At 53.0% G+C, this 14034-nt stretch overlaps 1 protein-coding gene across 3 annotated transcripts in view; it reads right to left on the bottom strand.

Moving 5' to 3' along the window:
* Window positions 1–6524: 6524 nt before the first annotated feature.
* MAPKAPK3 (MAPK activated protein kinase 3) overlaps window positions 6525–14034 on the bottom strand; it is a 28822-nt gene continuing 21312 nt past the window's right edge. For all 3 annotated transcript variants that reach the window (XM_030306879.1, XM_030306878.1, XM_030306880.1), the window contains exons 4-11: window positions 13673–13737; window positions 13124–13203; window positions 11212–11335; window positions 9963–10038; window positions 9492–9616; window positions 8981–9066; window positions 8628–8708; window positions 6525–7939 (exon numbers count right to left, since the gene is read on the bottom strand). In XM_030306879.1, coding sequence (XP_030162739.1) covers window positions 7787–7939; window positions 8628–8708; window positions 8981–9066; window positions 9492–9616; window positions 9963–10038; window positions 11212–11335; window positions 13124–13203; window positions 13673–13737 — 790 coding nt within the window. In that variant the 3' untranslated portion in view covers window positions 6525–7786. The remainder of the gene's footprint in view (window positions 7940–8627; window positions 8709–8980; window positions 9067–9491; window positions 9617–9962; window positions 10039–11211; window positions 11336–13123; window positions 13204–13672; window positions 13738–14034) is intronic.

The following is a 14034-nucleotide window of genomic DNA, read 5'->3' as shown; positions in this document are numbered from 1 at the left end:
AGGAGCTCATATTCTATTTGTAGAGTCAAAGGCAAGGTGAGGGCTGATTCACATCTGTCTGAGCTGTCCTGAGCCAGATCCTATTCTTGATGGTCATTGGCAGAGCCTAGAGAAAGACACCTCCAAAATTCCAATTTCCTGGTGTTCCATAAGGCTGCCCACACACTCACTTCTGTACAAGGAAGGCTGACCTAGAATAGTACTCTCCAGGCACATTATGCTAATTTTTCCTCCTCAGATACTTGAAGATCTTTTCAGCCCCAGGGCCTTTGCACTTGCTAGTCTCCCTTTTTTGGGATGCTTTTCCTCCTGCTCTTTTTTTTTAAATTTGTTTTTTGTTTATTTTTGAGAGAGACAGAGCACAAGAGGGGGAGGGGCAGAGAGAGAGGGAGACACAGAATCTGAAGCAGGCTCCAGGCTCTCAGCTGTCAGCACAGAGCCCAACACAGGGCTTGAACTCACAAACTGTGAGATTGTGACCTGAGCCAAAGTTGGTTGTTTAACCAACCGAGTCATCCAGGTGCCCCTCCTCCTGCTCTTCTTATAGCCAACTTCTTGTATTCCTCCTTAGCTGAGTGTGCCCTTCTCAAAGACCTTCCCTGACTCCCCTATCCCTGTCACCCCACTTTGGCTGTGAGCTCTGTCATTAAAGAAGGAGTTCCATCTGCTTAGCTTGCTCCTGCCAATAGTCCAGAGGGCTTGCCCACATTAGGCACTCTGGGTTAGCTCATCCCCTCATCTGGCTGGTGCGGTGACCAGACTTGTGCCCCCACAGGAATCCTTAATGACCCTGTGAGAAGGAGTTCTCTGGACCTGCCTGGTTGCCATTGCACAAAGCCTCCTCTACCTCATGTGTCTCCCCCCCACAGCCCTGGCCAGCCCCTCTGCACAACCCATTAGGCTCTGGCCTGGCAGGAATGTTCAGAGACAGAAAGATGTCCCGAGGATAGGTGGGCAGCTCAATCAGACAGGAGCTCTGACTGCAGCGTTTCCCAGGAAGATAGCCTCCTTTCTAAAGGCTTTTAGCTTGAGACTCAATACTTTCCTGTACACCATCATACCCCACAGTCTCTTGTGTGAGGTGACATTTTTCAGGACCTATAGCATGCTGAGAGCTCTACAGGGCTCTGTGCCTTCCCTTTCACAGTCTCATAGGCTAGGGGACAAGTGTCACTTGTCCACATGGGTTCAGGGAAGTTAAGACAGTTGTCCAAGGTCACAGAGCAGAGCTGGGAGGATACCCCAGGCTGCACAACCTGGCCCAACTTCCATCTAATCCTCAGGAAAGTGCCCTGACCTTAAGCCACCCTGAGAGGGGACCGGCACTCCCTTCCCAGGTTCAGAGGTTAGAGGGCATAGGAAGTGATCCTCAAGAGCCCTTCCTCTGGCAGCCAGGGGCACAGAAGACCAGCAGAAGGAAAGGACAGGCTTGTGACACCTCAGCCAGGCCAGGTCAGGGAAGGAATCAGCCAGGGTTGGGACTCTTTGGGCAAGGACAGATTTCCTCTTAGGGAGGTTTTTATAGAGCCCCATACTTCCAGGTTCTGACCTGGCCCTGCCACATACCACATATGGGAAGCTGGTACTCCTCAAACTTCAGTGACTTTGCCTGCAAGATGAGCATAACCTCTGCCCAAGAGGGCTAGTGGAGAGACAGTAATTAAAGGAGATCTTATATGAGACATTCCGGGCACAGTCTAGGTGCTCAAAACATGGGCTGAAAATGGGACTGGAAGGCTAGGCCCAGAGCTGGGAAGCCCAGCCCCCTCACTCACTTGGCCTTTCCATGGCAGGCCCTGAGACCTTCCATGCACCCGCAACAGCCCAGGTTGGGATACATGGCCCATGAACCAAGGTCTCATCAGCTGGAAGTGAAGGTGTACTGGGGAGTGTCTCAACACTGGGGAGCTGCCCCAGGGGGTGGCTGAAGGATTCACCAGGTTCCTGCACAGAGAATCACGGCCAGGTCTGAGGGCTGATCAGTTTGCTGTGAACACAGATGAAGCCTGGGGGTGGGGATGGGGGTGTAATCCGCTTTATCCACACTGTCCCTGCAGCAGAAGCAGGTTTTTTGGGATAAGGAAGTCTCCCCAATGCCACCTCATCCCCATTACCTCTTCTTTGTCCTAACTTTCTCTGAACTCCCCACAAGAAAGAGGAAAGTAAGCCTGCCTATAAGAGCCATGATCACAGGTCACCACTGCTTCCCCCTTAGCACTTGGCTGGAGCCCACCAGACAGTGCAGGCAGCTGCTTCCTGCTTGTCCTCATGGAGTCTGGCCTCTATGAGGACAGGGATAGTGGAGCAAGGACCATCTTGAAGATAGTTTGCCATTTCAGAGCCCAGTCGTGGACTTTGGCAAGCCACTTAGCCACTCTGAGCCTTGGTTTCCCATCTGTAAAATGGGATTGCAATGCCTATCTGCAGGATTTGAGATACATTTTATTTGTCTCTGGTTCAGTGGTCAATAAAAATGTTTTAACCATGTAAACTCTTGTTCAAATTACATCTCAGGAGAAACTCCAGTACACAAATCAGCTCTGTTGGAAGCAGGGGTGGAGGGCCCTAGGACCCCTCTACCACATCCTGAAAACCCAGAGAACCAGGTGTCAAAAGATCTGGCCCCTGACAAGCAACACAGGAGCCACCTGAAAATGCCACAGCAGAAAGAGGAGGTGGACAGGTTGTTTGATAAACTAGCATCAAAAGCTGTGCGTATCTCTAGGGGAAGCACATGCGGATGTGGGGAGGGGAGGATACATGAGATTGCTCTGGGCGTGCTAAGAGGGGGAAGCTGCTACCAGGTGCCCACTGCCTCATCCCTGAGGCCCCCACTCTGCCTTCCTGTAGGAGATGGGGTTTAAAAAAATGAAAGATCTCCTTGCCATGGTTGCCTCTCACCCACTAAACCTACTTGTTCTCCATCCTTCACACAAGCACATCCCATTCCTGCCTCACCTTGCCTCCCCCCTACCTGCCAGCTGGAATGCCCTTTTCCAAAATCTTTGTCTCTCCAAATTCACATGTCACCACATCTGGGAATCCTTCCATGTTTGTCCCCAGCCAAAAGTAGTATTCCTTCCTCTGACCTTCTCCAGTATGAAGAGCAGTGACTAAGAGCTTGGGGCTCAGTTTTTCCACCTGTAAAATGGGAATGTGAGGACTTAGATGGTCCATGTAAAGTCCCAGCACTGTGTGCCTGGCACACAGTAGGCACTCAATAAACAGCAGCTGTTCACTGTGATGTTGTAGCCTCCCCCTCCACCAGGGCAGGACCACAGCTCCTTCAGGCTCTGGCACACAGTAGGCATCTACTGAATGCTCACTCAGGTGACCAGCAGGTGGCTCCACACCCCAATTAACCTGCCCTGATCAACTACTCTGAGCCTCAGCAAACTGGTTCCCTGAGTTTCCAACTTTCTGACTCTCTAGCTGCTTTCTCCTGGTGATGGAAAACAGAGAAAGGGCAGAACTGGCAGAATCCTGGCACCTTGACATGTCACCTAGCAGACATTTGGGCAACATTGGTGACCAAGGCCTTTGGACTTGCTGTCCCTCTCCCCTTTTCCACCACACGTTGCCCACCCTTGTGAGGATTACTCCCATTTAAAAGATAAGAAAACTGAGACCCAGCAAAGTGTGTGATCTGCCATCAACTGGTGGCAGCATGTGTGCCAAGGGTACAGAAAGGATCTGGCCCTACTTAATCAATGTCTCATTTTACTGATGAGGTTGGGGAACCTCAAAAAGTGGAACAGCCTTGCCCAAGGCCTCATGTAAACCAAAACTCAGGTGTCCTGGCTCTAAACTAAATAACCCAACCCCACCCTAACCCACTCGAAGGGAAGGAAGTGAACTTCCCAGACCCTTCCCTGGCTGCTGGCCTCAATTCCAAGGGGTGAACATTCTGAGTGCCCAGTGGGACAAAGGGAAGAATTTTACCCTGCTGGGTTTGAGGGCAGCTGTGAGGACCCACTAGAGATGCAAAGGCTCAGCCCAAGGCAGTCAGGTCTGGAGACAGCTACCCAGGGCCTATGCTTCCTCCCCATGCCTGCCAGAGAGAGTTTCAAGCAGGCCTGGGAGCACTGAGCCCCCTGCAGAGGTTGCGGCTGGCTGCATTTGAGGCTCAATTCTGACGCTGCACTGGAGGGGCTGAATCGAGGGTGGAGAGGGGCTGGTGTGGAATAGCAATGAACCAGCCTCCTGGAAGCCAGCCAGCACCAGGTTTGCAAGACAGAGAACTCTGCTGTCAGCTGGGTCAGGGGAAGCATCACTGGGAAGCAATCTCTCTCTCTCTCTCTCAACCTCTCTCTCTCTCTGTCTCTCTCTCTCTCTCTCTGTCTCTCTCTGTCTCTCTGTCTCTCTGTCTCTCTCTCTCTCTCTCTCTCTCTCTCTCTCTCACACACACACACACACACACACACACACATGCATTCATTCATGCACACATGTGAGTACACCTCTATGGATTCTTTATTGAAAGCTCCCAGGAAAACCACCACGCAGGCCAAGCAAATGCCTGTATCTGAACAGGCTGATGAGAACATGTGGCCACTTGGCTTTTTAGTTCACCTAATTCTACCTGATTGTTAGACATTTGCTCCCATTTCACAGATAGCCACACTGAGGCCCAAAGAGTGTGACTTAGCCAGGCATCCAGCCTCCTAGCCCTGGCTTGTGAGAGCTATACCTGATACCAGAGATCAAGGAGCCATGCTTCTCTTGGGCTCTTGAAAGTGGCCAAGTAGACATGGACAATCATTCCACCCTCTCCTTTGCTAACTACCTCTGCTGCACCCCCCTGGCCTAGTCACCCCCCGCCACTTCCCCACAACAGTGATGGGTGACATATGGCCAATAAAAATCCTTCCCTGGGTCTGGAGTGTAGGCACCTGGCAGATGCCTCCCCTCTGGGACTGCTAAAACCACAGTCTTAGCTTCCAAGAAAGCTATGCAGGCAGAAGATCAAGGCCAGCCCCAGGGAGAAGCACAGACAAGCAGAACTGAGGGGCACAGAGTCCCTCTGTCCCCAAGACCCTGGTCCCTGCAATTCTGACTTCAATCCTATAAATTAATCAGGCACCCTCCTTAGCCACTGGTGTGCATTAATCTCTTTGGCTTAAAAGGCCCTATGACACCTCCTTCTCAAGCCACGTCCTTTCTTCACAGATCATACTGAGCCTGTGATTCGGCACATATGTGTGATAGCTTATCCTTCTTCCTGATGAGTATAAATCTTCTGAGAGCCCTATGTGCAGCTTTCACTGCTGCTTTCCTTGCACCCAGCACAGGGTCTCAGTGCATACTCAGCAACCAAGCAAAGGAGTCTGTCTGCAGCTCTTAAGCTTTGTGACTGGAAAGACTATCTGCCTTTGCATCTGGCCGGCATTTCACTGGGCAGAGTACACGAGGAGGGTTGGTCTGAACCACAGGTTCCGTGAGGCCCCCAGAATTCATCTGGGGAGCCCAGGAGCCCTTCAAAAGGGTGGGCCACCCTTCTTGAAGCCCAGGACTGGAACTGCGATTCAGAAAGCCCATATGATGCTGCTCTGGAGAGCAGGCTCTTGGAAATGAAACCCCATGGGTAGCAAAAGCCTGATTTTCTGGGCGGGAAGTCCCAGAGGTAGATTTGGGGCTGGGTTCCTTATCCCTCTGGCAACTTCAAGTATTTCTCTCCTTCCTGATGGCTAAGTATGCTAGGGTAGCACATGAGTGCTGGGCACTAGCCATGCACCAGGCAGCTCACTAAGCACTTCACACACAGCATCGGCCCGGATCCCCCAGATGACTCCCCAGAGTGGGCACTACCTCCTCACTGCAGTTGAGGAAATGAGGCGGGAAAGCTTGGGGACTTGTCCAAGGTCGCCAAGCTAGGAAGGAGTCTATATCTCAGGAGTGCTGGCTTCTCCCTGCCTTCTACCATCTTCCCCCCTCCTCCATACCCTGAGGGGACGGGAGGTGGAGGAGGGAGAGCTGCAGGTGCCAGATGAGCTCTTGGAAAACTGGGAGGTTTCAAGATAGGAGCTGAGGGAATATGCCAGAGTCAGGGCCCCCCCGCCCAGGCTGCCCGCAAGGGCTCCCGAGGGCAGAGGGTGCTCTGCTGCCGGAATAGTCAAAAGACAGTCTCCAGCGTCCCACCCCCTTCCCTCCCCGACATTCTCGCTGCCAAATGAAATCTGGCAGCTTCTGAAAATAGCTCAGTGCTGCAGCAGGCTCTCTGCCCGCCCTTCAGCAGGCTGGCATGCAGCTGGGGGTGGCCACTGTGGGCAGACGCTGGTGCAAGCGGGGCCTGGGGGTGGGTGTCACACACACAGTGCACTGGGCACCCCAGAGCTGGTGGCATGAGACAGCTGCCATTCCTCCACTCCTCTGACCTTTCCACGACTGGCAAGGCCACAGTGGCCCTGGAGTCAGCCTGGCATGTTTACCAAGCCTGAAGGGGGTGCAGTCACTAGTAGGTGTGAGCAACTGCCCTTGGGCCACTTTTGTCCACTCGTGTAGACAGAGAAACCTAGGAACCAGGAGAAAATGCCAAAATGGTGTTTATTAATATCTAGATGTAAACCCCAGTGGTGTTTTCCTATCTGATGTGGTCTAGGGCTTCCCAGCCAGAGAGAGGGGTCAGGAACCAGGATGTGTATCAGGCACTTGTCAGGTCCATATCCGGCACTGAGAACCCTGAGGCTACTCTGGGCAGTGTGGGCCTGGGTAAACCTGGACCAGCAAGGAAGGTCCTCTCTTGTCCCACTCAGGCTGAAGCCAGGACCCAGAACCAGACCTTCTAAGCATCACTCAGCAGCCCTCTACTGCCTCAGGTCTGACCTGGAGTGTAGAAAGAGACTCCTGATTAACGGGAAGCCTCTTGGTCCTGTCCTCAGCCATCCACCCTCAAAAAAGTACACCAAGAGACAGTCCCTGCCATCAACCAGGACAAGGTGGAGGATGAACTGTTACAGAGAGAAGCTTTCCTGCCTGGGATCCGGTAAGCGGGTGGGGGCAGGAGAACTGTGCTGGCTTTTGTCACAGTGACAGTTTCCAAAGTAGAAAAGGGTTAAAAATACCTCTCACCCTCACCTGAGATGAGAAGCCACTCTTTGGGTAAGGGGTAGTAACAGGATCACTAGGCCCAGGGACTCTGCAGAGAGAGAGCTCCAAGGGGCCTGTGGGATGGGGTTGCAGCAAGATAGGGCTGGACCCCCCAGCGAGGCAGGCAGACTGACCCTGGTGCCTCGAGGAGACCAAAGGGAGGAATCCTGAGAGGGGCAAGTAGTGTGAGGGAGACAAACCTCTCCAAGGAGGCAGAGGTGGACCCTCCATTGGCCCTTCTCCCTCCCTTACTCTCTTACTCAGCATTCAGAGACAGCAACTCGGTCCCTGGTCACCATAGCAACCAATGGCCAGATGCCTTTCCCAAGGCCAGGCCCATCTGCCTACCCTACAGAGGGGGTATCTCCATGGGAGGAGGGAAGCCTGCCACAACCCCCAGTAGCCTAGAAGCCTAAGGCCATGTCCCAGCGCAGAACAGACCTATGTCTCACTGGGGCCACTCTGGCCAAAGTCTCTGCAGCTGAGGCAGGTGGCTCCCTAACTCCCAGGCTCTGGGCCCTGTCTAATGAGGTTTGGAGTCAAGGTCTCCCATCCTGATGTTCCAAGTGACAAATTAAAACACAACAAAAAATGATCCTTTTGTTACAAATAATGACCCCAGGCCCTCTGGGTCAGGGCCACAGCACACTCGGATCTATATGCCACACCAAGAGGCCCAGCTCATCCAAGGCCCCATGAGCTACTGGTTGTTGCAGCCCTGTGAGGCTGAGGAGCTGCCTGCCTGCTTCTTTCTCCGCTTGTTGAGCAGTCGATTGTTAGAGGTCTTCAGGTCCTTGATCTGCACCTGGTCATAGTCCACACGCATGGTTGCCAGGGCACTAGTCATCTCCTCCTGCGGACAGATACCCACGGAGGTCAGGACATACTGGCCTCAAGAACCATCACCCTCCTGCCTCTAGCCCCTTACTAATGTCAATGAGGGCAGTGACAGCCTTTATTGCCCAAGCGCCCAGCACTGGGCCATCCCCTTGTGTCACATAATCCTCACTACAGTCCTTTCTGGTGGACCCTGAGCTTATCCACTAAGGCACAGAAAGTATAGTGACTCCCTGGGACCACACTAGTGTAAGTAGGAGAGGGACCTTGGCCAATGTCACCTGCTAAGAACCATAGGCCTGCAGGGGACATCATCTTGAAAGGCACCCAGGACATGAAGCTTGGAGATTGTGTCCAGGGTATCCTGGGGCTCTGAGCTGCTGTCCCATGTGCTCAAACCTGGCTTCCGCTAAGTCTAAAACCAGGCTGACCACTCTCCAAAATAGAAACTGTAGGGGGGTTATGGCCAAAGCCCCTTCACTAAGCCCCTGGCCCAAAGTCCCTGTGAGCCGGGAGCACCATCCTGAATGCAATAACACAGCCCAGTGCTCTGAGTGCCACAGTTGGACACCAGTGCAGTCAGGTGTCCTGTGTCTAGGCATGGGGGAGTGGCTGATGACGCAGGATCTTGGTAGCCACCACCCTGGAGTCCCTTTTTCCAAACCCCAGGAAGCTGTAAGGAGACTGAGGCAGCATCCACCTACCTTGACCTCATCCCAGTGGTCTCTATCCTCCTGAAGCACTCGGGCCGTGTGGAGTGGGGTCTGTGGCACCACCATCGATTGCTGGAAGGAGCCCCAAGCCCATGGATTAGAACCTGCAGGCACCTGGGACAGCAATGGCTCCCCACCCCACCCCCTTTCTTCCTGTCTTAGATGGGACATCCAAGGCTCAAGGAGGCAAAGGAGCCTGACTGAAGCAGTGGCAAAGTCAGGCTGTTGGTGGGGTCCTGTCACACATCTGTGGCCTGCCCCAGGACCTCCAGAGACATCACCCTCCTCCTACGGCCCCACTCCAGCTTGCCACTCTGCCCACCACAGGGCACAGAGGCACTCACATTGATCCAGGGATGGTTCATGAACTGTGTGATGGTCAGCCTCTCTGTGGGGTCTGTCTTCAGCAGGAGGCGGATCAGCTGCTTGGCTAGAGGAAGAATGGGGAGTGGGGAAGTTACAGAGTCCCTCAGAGTCAGTCCCCCACCCCGCTCTACATGTGTCCCCAGATTCCTAACCCATAGAAACAGTGAGCTAATAACTGTTTCTTGTTTTAAGCTACTAAGTGTTGGGAAGAGCTCATTAAGTAGCCATAGAGAATGGATACAGGGTCCTCAAAGGGAAAATATTAATAAGGGACAGGAGTTAGAGGAAATTTTGAGGAGGTGAGTTTTGAGCCCATTTGGTAGATATAGAAACTGAGGTTCAGAAAGTTTGGGTAACCTTCCTAGGGCCACACAGCTGGGATGTGGGATATGGGATGTCACACACACAAGATCTGAATGTAGGTTGCTTTGACACCAAAGTGGTATCTCCCAGAATGAAGGCTGATGGGGTCCAGTGGAGCAAGCTCACCATCCTCAGAAACCTCCGACCACTCAGGATTGGGGAAGCCATACTGGCCCAGGCGGATTCTCCTCTTCATCCCTGGGGAGATGGCCTGACCCGTGTTGGAGTAGAAGGGCGGGAAGCCACACAGGCTGCAGGAGAGTGGAGGTCATTCAGCACAGGTGTGAGGGCAGCACCAGGGCGGACCCATTCCCCTCCCCAAATCCCTGACTGGGAAGACAGGCAGCCACTATGGCAGCCACCTTGGCAAGAATACCAGCCCTCTGGACTCTGGGGTCATGCTAGGAATGCCATCTGCCCTTGGCAAGGAGAGACCTTCAGGCAGCCTGAAGGAGGGGTGTCCCCTGACCAAAAAGGAAGGGCAGCCTGCATGAAGAATGACCCACTCAAGGTTCACCAAAGGTTTGAGGGGGGCAGAGCAGAAGTGGTTCTGAGGATATGAGGAGGTAGTATAGGGGTGAAGGTGGTGGTACTCACAGGATGTACATGATGACGCCCAGGGACCACATGTCACACGACTTGTCATACTTCTCTGGACCCAAGACTTCAGGAGCTAGCAGGGCAGAGGGCACAGGAGGGCTCTTAGCCCAAAGGTCTTGGAGACCAGATAGGAGCCTGAAGCCTGAGAAAGGTGGGGAGCAGGTGCCTGGGCTGGGGGGTGGGGCAGAGCAGACTGGTGTCTGGCACCTTCTGGGAAGGCAGCATGTGTGTGAAGTTGGGGGAGGAAAAACGGCTCCCAGAAAAAATAAACCCGCTTTTAGGCTGGGCTGTAAAGAATGATAGCTTCCTAGCTTCTTCGGGCCAATATCAGCCTTGGTGAGGGAGGAGAGGGAGAGAAGGTCAGTCTGGGATTTGGTGGAGTCCAGCCACAGGTGAAGGGCCTCAGGCCACCAGCTGCTCTGTGTCCCTTGTCTCCCTAAATGTACAGCCTAGATCACGGGCAAGGAGGGGCCAAGGGTAGGGCTCTGGTTTCCACTTTCAGCTTGGCTACCATCCCATGGGGCCTTGTTCTTCCCACCTGTGCAATGATGGGCAGGCCAGAAGATTTCCAAGCCAAAATACTGCAAAACACATCCTGGTAAACAGGATACCGTTTCAGCTGTCTCAAGGGTTCCCCACCCCTTCAGCAGCTCTCTTGGAAGGCCTCCCTGAGAGAAAAGAGCCCTCTGTAAATAGAGTCATCACCCCTCTCTCACAGTAGGGACACTTTCCAGATCTGGGCTTCCCACTCACAAGGGAGCAGGGAGCTTCTCTGGAAGCATGAGTATGTGACACCCCCAAATCCCGTCCATGCCCTCGTCTAAGGGACCCTCTCCCTCAAGACAAGTGGCTGGTGCCCTGTATCCTTCTAATATAATAGGGGAGGACTGCCTACTTTGTGAATATGAATCCCAGGAAGATAAAAACTGGAGAAAAACAACCTCGGTTGGGCTCCGTCCCGAGCTGATGGCAGCCTTTTATCACGTATATATTTAGAGCTGCTGTGATGTCATTCAGCTCACAGGCCACAGCCAGAATTTTCCTGGATCTATTTTCAAAAGCAGAAGCTGAAGTTTGGGAGAATATTTTTGCAGCCTCCGGCCCCCCACGTCACCGCCTCCATAGAATCCTTTCCTCCCTCCTTACTGGGCTTTAACCCTTTGGCTTCTGCAACCCATAGACTGCCCCACACCACAGCAGGGTCCAGTGGGAGTAGGGACATACAAACCATATCCCAAGGACTCACCCACATAATAGGGAGTGTAGCAGGGTGTCTGCAGGGCATTTTGGGTGGTCTCCTTGGCAAAGCCAAAGTCAGTGAGCTTGAGTACTGCATCTTTCTCCTTGGACGTGTAGAGCAGGTTTTCAGGCTGGGCCAGGAAGATAAAACATTGGTCTGGAGTTAGGCACCAAGCAGGGGCAGAGTCCCAAAATGATCTTCAGGCAGACTTCCTTCACCCCAATCCATTCAGGAGGAACCAGCTCCATCTCACTAAAAAGACCGGGGCCCTGGTTACCAACAATGTGGGCCAAATATGGAGAAGACCAAGGTGGCTGGGAGGTAACGCCTCCTTTCACAGAAGGGAAACAGAGGCAGATGTTCAGCCAAAGCTGTGAAAAGCCAAGTGCCACACAGAGCCCAGGGGCAGGAACTTTGAAGCCTGTGTTGGTAATGCTGCCATGAAATACCAAAATGAAGGTTCTGGGGCAAGGTAGGCTGTCATGTTGCCAAGCCCGTGTCCTGTGCCCAACCTGGAACAAGTGAGCAGGGCAGCCCTGCCCGAGGTTGCTCAGGAAGAAAGCCCCCACCACTTAGGCCCCAGGAGCTGCACAGAGGCTGTTCTTCCTGGTTGCAAAGCACAGAGAGCCTGAGGAAAAGAGAAGCAAGGAGGTCTGCATGAAGGAGGCAGTCCTGAAGCTGGTTTTTAATGAATAGGTAGGACCTAGGGCTCTGGAGGAAAGGAGAGACCCTCAAGCAGAGCTGGGGTAAAAGGACACGGTGTTGGATGGAGTTCCAGTTTGGAGCCAGTGAAAGCTTTTTCTCCAGTTCTATTTGAGATGATCTGATCTTGGATTGGGATGAAAGCAGGAAAGCATGTTTAGTTTATTCAAGGGAGTCACCTCTAAAGAAGGCTTTTCTCTCCTTGGGAAAAAAAGGAAGCCAGGGCCAAAATAAAGCAAGGGTTCAGAAGGTGAGTCTTTCCTGGCTCCATGTGTATCCAGAATCAAAAGATAAATGGACTGGCAGTACTCAGCCAGAGGAGGAGCCTGATGTTGTAGCTGGGCCCTCCACTCCTCTCTGCCCAGTCTCAGGAGGAAGTAAGCCTCAGGGTGATGCTCTAAGCCTGGGGTAGAGGGCTCAGGACTCACAGATTCTGCTCTGATGGTGGCTGGCACGTGTATACATATGTGTGTGGGACTGCCTCATGCGGTTTGCATTTTATGCATCCAATCCTGATGACCTATAGGACCCAGTCCTCCCTAGATAGGACATTTGGAGAGCTGAACCTCTAGAAAGTGTCTGAATCCCATCCACTGAAAGGGCAAACAGACCCAGGAGCTGGGACTACTTCAACTGGTTCCTCCTTGCCTCCCAGCAAATGGCTTCTTTCCCTTAAAATGCTGGCGTTAGAGGGCCTAATCTACCAAAACTATGGCTGTTACTTCACAGAAGCCACAACAGTGTCAGGCAGTCCCTGTCTGAGACCTGGTACATTGCATGTTCATAAAAGTCCTTGCTGAAAGAAAGAATGAATGAATCCCAGTGTGGCATCTGTGCAGGCTTAGGCAAGGTACAATCTCTCTCTGAGACCTGTCTTCCTCATCTGTAAAATGGGTAATGGCTCCTATCTCACAGGGTTATATGAGAATTAAACAAGATGCTTGTCAGTGTCTACTGGCTTGAGGCAAGCACTCATTTATGCTTAAGCCTACTGGGATTACACAGTGTTTAAAAGAAACAAGGAGACCCATCTGGCTAGAGCAGAAGGAATATGCTGAAACCATGGGAGAAGTGGCTGAGAAGAGCAGTCTGGGCCAGGGGGCAGAGGCTTTGAATGCTGATCAAGGAAACTCGCCTCCATCTAGTGGGTACTGGGAGCCATTGAGGGTTGTGTACTCCCTTCTCTGGTCCCCCAACCTGGGTCCTAGAGCCTCACCTTGACGTCTCGGTGGGCGATGTTCCGGCTGTGCAGGAACTGGATGGCAGTGCCAATATCCCGCATGATTCCTGCAGCTTCTGCAGACATAGAGGAGGGGGCAGTGATGCCAGTCAAAAGTCGAGCAGCCTGGGGCCCCCACCCTATCACCCCCCTGGAATAGCACAAGATGGTGATAGCAGTCCTGCCACCCAGGACACCCATCCTATACCCTCACCCCCATTCATCCTAATTTCCTCTGGGGGTAGAAAGCACAGTCCCCCTCTACCTCCTTCCTCAGGCCTGGGCTACCTCTTCCCAGCTGAGATGCTCATTGGCACCAAGAGGCTTTGAGGCCTCCATCCCAAAGCCATGAAGAGTCCATCTCTGACAAGGTATTTTGAATTCATGGAACTCCTTGGGAGGATGAACACTCTATCCCACCATCTCTTATTCAGCTGCATAGACTGAGGCACAGAGAGGAGCAGGGCCTTGCCCAGCATCACACAGCAACTTTTTGTGACTCATCTCAGTTGGAACACCCCCTCTGGTCCAGCTGCATGCACATACCTCTCTCAGTGAAAGCCTGGTCACCACGCTCCTGAATCCGGCTGAATAGCTCACCACCTTCCATGCTAGAAGAAAAAAGTGACTGTAAGCAGGGAGCGGGCTAATCAAGTGTCAGCCTGCCCCTGCTCTGAATCACAGGCCCAGACCTCAGGCCCTGCCGCTCTGCCCCTGGAAACAGTCAGCATCAGCCTCCTCGTGCCTTGAAGAACTTGGTGCGTAGTGGGCCATCAGCTTGGGTGGGTTTAACTGGACTCTTAGAAATAGGGTGGGCTCCCCAGGGATCCTCACCAGGATCACTGCACCCATCTGGTTGAGGCTTGGGCAGCCCAACCCTCCATCCAAGCCTCAGCTTCTTCATATAA

This window comes from Lynx canadensis, chromosome A2 (genome assembly GCF_007474595.2).
Source record: "Lynx canadensis isolate LIC74 chromosome A2, mLynCan4.pri.v2, whole genome shotgun sequence".
NCBI classification, from domain to species: domain Eukaryota; kingdom Metazoa; phylum Chordata; class Mammalia; order Carnivora; family Felidae; genus Lynx; species Lynx canadensis.
Note: the sequence above shows the minus strand (reverse complement) of the source record. Positions and strands in the feature narration are given on the sequence as shown.